The 10,312-nt window shown below is 31.8% G+C and overlaps 1 protein-coding gene across 1 annotated transcript; it reads left to right on the top strand.

Annotated features, from left to right (window-relative positions):
- Positions 1–5,954: 5,954 nt before the first annotated feature.
- On the top strand, positions 5,955–9,689 carry LOC117104475. The gene is made up of 3 exons (XM_033245326.1): positions 5,955–5,985; positions 6,214–6,342; positions 6,592–9,689. The coding sequence occupies exons 2-3, from the start codon at positions 6,333–6,335 to the stop codon at positions 7,137–7,139; spliced, it is 558 nt and encodes a 185-aa protein (XP_033101217.1). The 5' UTR covers positions 5,955–5,985; positions 6,214–6,332; the 3' UTR covers positions 7,140–9,689.
- The last annotated feature ends 623 nt before the right edge of the window (positions 9,690–10,312 follow it).

Raw genomic sequence — 10,312 nt, forward strand, 5'->3', positions numbered from 1 at the left:
TTGAATCGGTGGTGCATTCAAAATGTATTTTATAAGCAAAAACCCACTCAAAATTAACAGGGAATGTAGTTTGAGAGAGCCATTTCAATGCAGAAATCAGTTTCGAGGAATGTTTACTCTTTAACCTACAATAAACAAGGCAAGTAGGTTTTTTGGCAGAAAAGAAGCAATTAATATCTTCAGCTGTATTAGCAAATTTAAATTCATCTTCATTTTTACATAATTTTAGCCAATTTCTTGGAATTGCTGATATCATTTTATAGTACAATAAAAAAAAAACCAAACATGGTTTCAAATTTGGCCTTAAAGTTATTATAATTTAAAACAGTACCTCCTTCATCTGAAATATCATTTACATATTTTACTTTATGCAAGAGAGTTGGATGAGGTAATAAAACCTGATTATTTGACTTAATCAGACTATATCACCATATCATTTGATGCTTTGGATTAATAATACTCTCACTATTTTCAAAAATATATTTGCTCCATGCCACTAAAACATGTTTTATAAATTCGTTTTATATCATGTCCAAAAAAATTTTCATTATGTTTAAAATTACAATTCCAGATTAGACTTCCAGCTAACAGTTTAGTAGAGTGATGCCAGAAAAGGGTCCATTTACTTGGTTTATTTAAAAACAGTCTTTGGATCCAGTTAGTTTTCATGCTATGGCAGAATGACACGATGTGAATCATTTTTAACCCGCCCTCATTAAGGTCCGAAATGAGCGTGGATCTATTTATTTTATCTGGTTTATTATGCCATATGAACCTGAAAAAATACTGTTAAGCTCTGCGAAAAAGGACTTTGGTGGATCTGGTAAAACAGAGAAAAGGAACGTTAATTTTGATATTGCTAATGATTTAACAATAGTTATTTTTCCGATAGGTGAGAGGTCCCTTGCTAACCAGCTGTTCAATAATGTTTAATTTTTTTTAATTGGGATTCAAAATTTAATGTAAACAAATCAATATTATCCCTATCCGTCCTAAACGATAAGGCGCACAGGCCCATTAGTCGTAGTGAATTGGTATGCTTCATCCATTAACGTGTTTTTATTTCTCAAATTTCCTATAGGAACGATGTTGGATTTTTGGTAATTGATGTGAAGCCCCGAGAATAGCGCAAATTTTTCTAATGTTATTATTGCTTCATCAAAAGATTCTTGACTACCATCCAGTTTAAACGTAGTGTGATCTGCGTACTGGCTTATTTTAACTTCAAATTCATTATTCTTAATTCCTTTAATGTTAGTATTTTTTCTAATATTGTTCGCCAAAACTCTACGCAGAGAATAAAGAGATAAGGGGACAAAGGACATCCTTGGCGAACACCTCTATTTAGGTTAAAGAAAGGAGTACTGTATCCATTGTTTGTTACAGAGCTTAAGGTATTGCAATACAAAGTTTTGACCCATTTTATAAATTGATGTCCGAAATTAAAGTATTTGAGTGTTTTCCAAATAAATTCCCATTCAAGTCTGTCGAAAGCGCTTTTAAAATCTATCAATAAAAGATGTCCAGGAATATCATTTTGATCAGTAAAGTTAATTATATCAAGTACTAACCTAATATTTATTCCAATAAATCTATCTTTCAAAAAGCCAGTTTGGTCATAATGTATAAGGTTTGGAAGAACTTTTTTCCGTCTATTTGTCAAACATTTTAATAAGATTTTATAATCTACATTAAGTAAAGAGATTGGCCTCCAATTGTTTAAATTGGAGAGATCTTTATGTGGTTTAGGAACTAAGGTAATTGAACCCCTTCTTTGAGAATCAGAAAGGCAACCTTCAGTAAAGCCATAGTTCAAAGAGTCCACAAGTACTTGTCCGATATCATCCCAAAAACGAAAATAAAATTCTGATGGTAACCCATCACTTCCTGGGCTTTTTCCATTTTCCATCTGACTTAAGCTATTATAACATTCTTCAACTGATATTTGACCTTCACAATTGTCAATTTCAGTTATAGGCACCTTGCCTTCAAAATTATAAGGGAAAAATTCATTATTTTTTCAACAGGCGGGGGATTAGAAGACACATACATCTCTCTATAAAACTCATAAATTTCGTCAAGAATTTGATTTTGTTTTGTGATATTTCATTTTTTTTTTTTGTGGCTATGGATGTTACTGTTTTTTTTATTGAAATTCCGTTTTCCCAATTCGAAAAAATATTTTGTAGGTTTTTCGCCATCTTCAATCCAGTCTACTTTTGAGCGAAACAAGATTAGACAAGATTTCCTCTTTTTCTTTTATCTTTTATTTAAAATCGTGGGTTGATTGTGATATTTATTTTCTAGGGTCTCTAGTTCTTTTTCAATGTTTGATTCTAATATATTTTTCTTTACTTTTTTTTAATAATTGAATACATTATGCAATAGCTTCTAATTTGGCACTTTAAAAAGTTCCATTTCATACCAGGATTAAAGCTTTCGGATTGGTTTAGGGAAAAGTTTATATAATCTTTAACCCCAACAATAAAATCAACGTCATCTAATAGGGACACATTGAATTTCCACCATCCTTTGCCTCGTCTTTGTGTGTTAGACTTATTTGTTAAAGTGATCATTGAATGGTCAGTTTTATAACCATGTATTATCCCAGTATTTGAAATTGTATGGGAAATATGTTTAGAAATAAGAAAATAATCCAATCTACATTGGATAGAGTTTTCTCTACTATTATTTCGCCAGGTAAAGGCTTTTGTATTTGGATTATTTTTTCGCCAGATATCAATCAAATTTAGTTCAATCATTATATTTAAAATGGCTTCACGAGTTTTTATTTTAACTACCTGGCGACCACCATATTTGTCTAAAATTGGGTTAATGACACAATTGAAATCTCCTCCAAAAAATTTTTACAGCTGAATTTGCCTATTTTTTCTTTCAGAGTACTAAAAAAGGATGGACATTCATCATTTGGTGCATATATATATTAATAAGTGTGTAACAAATATCGTTTAACAAAATGTCTACAATAATGCAACGACCCAAGGGGTCAACATAGCTTTTTCAATAGAAAGATCATTATTGCAATTTAGAAATAAGGATACCCCCGCACTGTTTGTATTTGCATGGCTAAAGATTGCAGTATAACCATATTCCCTTTGCCATTGTGTACAACTTTTCAGATCACTATGCGTTTCCAGTAAAAAGATAACAGTTCATTTTTTCCTTTAACCAACAAAATAGCTCTCTTCTTTTTTTTATGATCCCGTATTATACGGGATCATAAATATAATACCTCTAACGTTTAGACTTCCGAATTGTAAATTCATTTCTCTCTATATAAAAATTTATTATTAATTTTAAGGATTGACTCACAAGAAATAAACACAAGTAAATAAAAACAGAATACACAATAAAGTCATACATTCTAGTCCCTTTTAAAACGGGACCCATTTACCTCCGAGGATAAGGACTGGTAAACCCGAGATTGAATTAAAATAGGTCACCAGACTGCAAGCAAACTCGAAACAATCAAATTAAATGCATTAACTGTTTGCGTTAAAAAAAGAAGTTGAGAGAAATGAGTACACAAAATCATTGTTTTCTCAGCTCTCTCCAGGATCTTATTTAAACTTATATGTTTCACCTGTCATAGTTCTCCATTTTCCAGCGCCGAATTTTAGCCAAGTTCCCTTTTCATAAAGTTCTTGTACTTGTTTCTTCCATTTAGCTTTTTCAGCAAGGTCTTCCTTTGTTAAATCATAAAAAATAAAAAAAACTGTTCTTCCTTTAGAGCTTTTTTACTTTTGGTCATGATGTTAATTTTATCCATGTAGCTTAACATTTTCACTAATATATGCTGTGGCTTGTCTTCTTGCATTCTACCTACTCTGTGGGCTCGCTCTATCTTAAAATCTGTCATGTTGAAATGTGTTTCAAAAATAGGTTTAGCAACTGCTACACAGTTATCGTTTTCCTTTCTTTTTACTCCTGCTATTCTCAAATTATTTCTTCTGCTAAATCTTTCTAATTTATATATTTTCTCTTGAACTTCTGCGTTGATTGAGTGTTGCCTATGAGTATCGCGCTTAATTTCATCTGATTTTAAGGCTAAAACGTTAACTTTCTCTTCAATATCCTCTATTTTTTTTTATTAGGAAATTCCATGGAGGCATTAATGTTTGCTTCTAGAGTTTGTATGCTCTATGTTATTGAGGCTAAAGAGTCTCTAACATACATCTCAAAATTTATACTTGCCTGGAATGCAGATTGGAATGTGTCCGCCTTGTTGTCCATGCCTACGCTAACACTAACCTCGGCACCGGTATGCTCGGAAGTCACGGAGGGCTGGCCGTTGTCTTCCTCGCATAGATTCTCTTGAATGCATTGGTCAGACCGGAGCGTGTACTTTCTTATTCCCATTGATGGTGAGGGGCTAGCTTTAGAAGACTTATGACCTTCTAAACTGGAACTCTGTACAGTTTTCCCCTTCTTCAGGTTTCTACTCATGACGAACTCAAGATCCTTCGGTTTGGTTCTCTAATAATCAACACGGTTAATTTGTATATTGAATTACCACATGGGCTTTTTTTCTGGAGCGACCAATAACACACGTCCTCACTCGGCGAGCATGTTGGTTAGGGCCTAGGGTTAGTAGCAGACGATTTTAAACCTACTAAGTTATTAATTATATCATTTTCATTTGTATTTGTATAGACCTAAGCCTACTCTTTATAATTGTTTAAGTAGCAGGTTAGCTTAGGCACTGGTCCTAGTTCTACACCTAGGCATATTGTGAACATAGGATAATATCTAACTAGGCTTAGCCCGGCTCTCTCTGGGGTAGGCTGTTCTAGTAACCGATAGGGCTAAGCAGAATATTCAAGGTCATGCATAGCCTGATACATACTGTTGTTCGGTTCGGTTTTAACTAAGCTTCGTCTAGTATAGCTACTTTACCTTCAAACAGGTTAAAACCTGTTAATTAGTCCTGATGTCACATTGGGCACATGGGTTCTATAATTGAAGACGGATGGAATATATATATTTAGGCGCGCACGTAAACAAAAACCTTTCAACCAATCGTAGCAGTCAATAAAATATCAATGAAAATAATCAAGCTGCTTTTGGTTACTCTTACAACACAAAAGAAAGTGGAAAGAGTGCAGTTCAAGAAAAGCTAAAACGGTTTAGCTTCAATTTCTGAGTGACACTTTTAACTCTTTTACATGTGTGTGTGTATGGGTGTGTATACTTATGTGTATTTATGCTTTAATATCCTCTCATAGATAGTATTGAGGACATAATTATATAACAACGGCGACGACAACAACAACAACGAATATGTCAACGCAAATACCTTTCTATAAAATAAATCTCAAAAATATATGTTCATGCTTTCCAACCACCATCTGCTTAAAAAAAAACACAAAAGTTTTCTTTTAATTCACTTGACTAGTTTTTGAAGTAACCGATCTGGGCTGTTCTGCTGTGAATGTCCCATATACCCACAACACAATTTAATCACTTTATATTCCAAATACCTTTTATTGTATCAGTTTATGATCAGTTATACACCTGCCTATTCCTTACATTGTATTACTTAGCACATTGAAACTTTTTACTCTTATGGCTGACAACAAAATCTATACAAAATATATGCTATGTATTGGTGATTAATGGAAATATGCAAATAAAAATAGGGGTTTAGCCTCTTGTGTTCAATGTAAAAATGCATAAAAAATTATTCCCAAACAGTTGGTACATATAAAACGCTGTACACCTTTACTGTAATTGCAATAATCTTAAATATTCATCGTTATAGTTATTGTTTTTTATATTTGATATATTTATATATATTTTTTTATATTTTATATATGATACTTGTGACCAAACTTAAACACTTCTTTATTAAAACATGAAAACCTATTCTAGAAAGTATCATTTTGATCCATTGATCCGTTTTAGAGATAAGGGCCGTCAGCAAAAATTAACCACTTCATCCTTGGGTCATACCTAACACTCCAGGTAAGTTACACTTAGATCTGTGCTGCAGTTTTTGAGATATTTCAAACCCAACAAACTCACACGACCTTATAAATTTAAATGACCTTAGGATTCACGCAGGAATTTTGATCGTCACATACACAATTATTAATTTTTTTTTTCATTTTTATATTCTGTAGTTATAATTGTGGTTGTTAAAAAAAAAATCTAAAGATTATATTTAATTAACATTTTGTAAATGGTATACAGTTTACATACTCATAGATATTCCGGGCATACAATCGGCCTTTTGTACACCTTCTACGGCCTCTGTTTTGGTATATAGGCCTCCAACTGATGGTACACCACGAGTTCAAAAGGCGTACGGGATGCCACCAGGTTGGTTAGTATGATACAGCTGTGCTAATAATGCGTTATATTTTTATTTCATTGTCATAAAGCAAAATTGTTATCATTTACACATTCAAAGAGCCAATTTTAGGCAAGTTAGAAATCAATTTTATTAAGGGAATAATATCTTTTTAATGAAATTTCTAAGGCGTTGGTGTGTTAGTAATGAATATGCTTTAATTTAAAGTATAAAAAAACAATATTTAATGTTTACTCTAATCAATATTTTTCTTTAAGAAATGTCTCCGTTGCAATTCAATCAGCTTCTAGAAGACGTGTCTGCATGGTGGGAAGAGCATGGAAACGTGAATATGTTGAAAGTCATACTTAGCGAATTTAAAGTTATTCCTGTAACAGTAATGGAAGATGAAAGTGATCCACATTTTCTCTTTAATCAACTTAGGGGTAGTGGGCTTATCAGTCGAGCAAACATTGACGTCATCATCGAAATCATTGTATTGGGTGGCCAAACTGGTGTGGAATCTAAGATCCAAAAAAAATTACCGACATTTCCCAGATTAAATGAAGTTGAAATCAAGAAATTTTCCAAGCATCGACAAAATTTGCTCGAATTTGGCAAGGCTATAAACAAACGTAGCAGAAAATGCATTGGTCGTTTGTGTAACCTGTTCTTACGCGACCTAAAGGACGAGTGGATTTTGATATTGAAACTGGAAAGGTCACACCAACTTACTGAAGACCCAAAAGTTAAGGAAGCATTTGTTAAAATACTTACTGAAAATGGTATGGTAGTTGAAGCCAACGCATTGAATACATTTCCATAACGTATTCCACATCGACAAAATTTATAGATGGATTTGAGCAAGACAGATACCGGTGTTATATAAGTTATCATTATTGTATTAAAGAAAGAAACACAAACAACAATAGCATAGTAAAATAGTACTGCAAAAAATATAAAATAAAATAAATAAATAAAATAATTCTTGATGCTGTGTTAGTTTAAGTTTCAAACTAGTATGATACAGAATAAGAAATAGACTATAAGGGGCAGGTGTATTCTATTCGGAGAGCGGTACAATACGTGCGATGATATTAGGAATGCATTTAGGCACCCAACTCTTACATACCATACGTCATCTACAAACGTAAAATATTCTGAACATGACACTTAATAAAGTGACTACTTTAGTAGTCTATGTATATACACATTCGCAAATCAGACGCATCGTCACTGACGGACGAGGCATCATAATTTCATCATACTGATAATTATTATCATCAACCATGGCACTATTTCTACTTTTAGTCTGGGTTTTTTTGGGACTCCTTTTAAGTGCGGCCATTTTCATATTTTGTAATCTGCAATGATTTCAGCAAATTTTTTTTTATTAATTTTCACTTCACATGCTACGTTTTGGGCACATACTTCAAGAAGATGCATTAAAATGTCCCCAATCAGGTTTCAAAAACTAATTGGGAAACCACTATGCACATAGAAAACACTATAAACATTTTTTTGTAATTGCTGTAATTGGAATATTCATCATATAAGTATTGTTATTTACCTACGGTATAAGGTAAATCTATTCTTTTAATTGTCCTCTTATCCGGGGGTAATAATGTTCAAGCACTTCGAGGTTGTGTCAACGGGAGGCGCTATATAAATCCAGAATTATTATTATTATTATGCACATCCTACTTTGGATCGTGATCAGAATTTATTACTCATCTTCAATAAAACATGACAAACTGTACTGGAAAATGTCAGTTTGATCTATTGATTCGTTTTAGAGATATTGTTTTAGATATGTTAACATTTCTAAACATAAAAAACTATTCTATTAATGGCATTGAGATCCATTGATCATTCCTAGAGATATTTAGGTCGGGAACCTAAATATTTTAATTGTCTCTCAAAGTCACACGTGAATTTGGATCTCCTTTTCATTCACATTTGTATTTGGATTGTAAACATTTATTCCTTATTTGTAACTTAGTTAAACATTCACGAAATTTGCTCGAAAGAATAGAATAAAAAAGAATAATTGTCAGCTTATAGAGTAGATGTATATATTCCGTGATATTAGTTGCTCAAATCGTTTTTACACAGTTTATTAGTTTTCACTTTTTTTGGTTATCTGTGTTTTATTGGGTTGAGCATCTTATCCATATCTTGCTATTTCTACAGAAGATTATTCTTTCTTGGTAATTTTTCTTTCAGACCTGGTCATCCTTAATAATCTTATCGATATATCACCAATTCCATTTCACCCACCACTGACGAAACATAGTGTTGCACATACGTTCTAAATAGTAATACTTTAGTTTCATATTTTTTAAAATTTCATTTTAGTTTTATAATGATAATTAATTTGTAGGTTCCGGTAATGTTTGCAGCTCCGTCACTATAAAGTATGATATACTATTTTAATGTTTGAATAATATGTTGGGGCTTAGATAGTACAGACCCTTCAAATTCTTGGATTTACCACTGTAATATGAGTTTTGCTTATTGTCTAATAGAATGCATTTTCTTTGTATACAATACTAGGTGTCAATACTAGGTGTCGGAATTGTTCAATTCCAGTTTCATTCATCACTACGCATTCACCATTTACCATTGACAAATGTCCAGTGTGTCCAAAAGCGATAGTGTTTGCAGTTTTTACTAAATTATGATTGAGATTAAGTGATTAAAGTGCTGTTCAAACATGAATGATTATAATTAAATGATCGAAGAAATATCTGAATATAATAATATTTACAGTACTCAGTATATTTACCATTTTAATTAGTTGGGTTCATGAAATACGTGGATTTCAGATTAAATAAATTTCGGTATCATGGTGTTTGCATCCCTATATTTTATTTATAGTGGAATTCTTAACTAAGGAATAGCACCCGATTTTGATATAAGTTAGTACATAAGTAATTGTTAACTTGTGAGAAGTAATGCAATTGACTATCTGTTAACTTTCATCATTAGTCATTAATTATCTCCGTTAGCAACTAGCCACTTAATTAACCTTCTCTCCAGTACAAAAGGTTAGACATACGGAGAAGTGGCGTACCCACTACTCCAGTAATCAGTTTTTAGTATTTGAACCAAATCTTATTATCAATTAAATGAACTATTTGTATGAAATTAAAATAAGTGTATAACTAGTTTATAACTATATACTGCTTTGCTATGTATTTTTAAAACACCAACAAACGCAAGATTTACTTTTGTGTATGGGCCTATAGTGATACAGTATATGATATAGCATCATGAAGAATGGATGGTCGTGCTTTTGCGTATTTCAAAAAAAAAAAAAAAAAAATAAGTATGATATTACTATAGGGCCTAGTTTACAGGGAGTAGTGCCAAAGTGCGAGCCAGCGAGTCATGCGAGCCAATGTGCGAGTCATGCGAGCCATGCGAGTCAGCGAGCCATGCGAGCCATACACTTATTATTTTTTTTTTCAGGTTATCCAGTTTTGCAAACACGTAGGCCTAGCCTATTCTTTGGCCTAGTAGATGTAAATAAGTAACACTTTGCCTGTGTAGTCCAGTCATGCGCAGTACATATACTTTTGGACTTGGTTACTTTTTCGAATCGTCGATCCGAAAGTATGCAGTGCTGATAGATGTTGTTAAAATACAGATATACAGATACATACATACAGAGATATTTTATATATATATATATATATATATATATATATATGTGTGTGTGTGTATATACTGTATTTATTTATATAATTATATATATATATTATTTCATATATACTGTATTTATATATATATTTATTTATATATTTATTTATATATTTTTATATTTATTTGTATATACTTATTTGTATATTATATATTTATATATGTACTGTATTATTATTTTATATATACTGTAATTATTTATATATTTATTTATAGGCCTATATATATTTATATATGTGTTATATTTATTTGTATATTTATTTATATATATATATATATATTTATTTATTTGTA

The sequence above is a fragment of the Anneissia japonica genome, unplaced genomic scaffold, assembly GCF_011630105.1.
Source record: "Anneissia japonica isolate Jap-2015-1 unplaced genomic scaffold, ASM1163010v1 scaffold285017_len85602_cov104, whole genome shotgun sequence".
NCBI lineage: Eukaryota > Metazoa > Echinodermata > Crinoidea > Comatulida > Comatulidae > Anneissia > Anneissia japonica.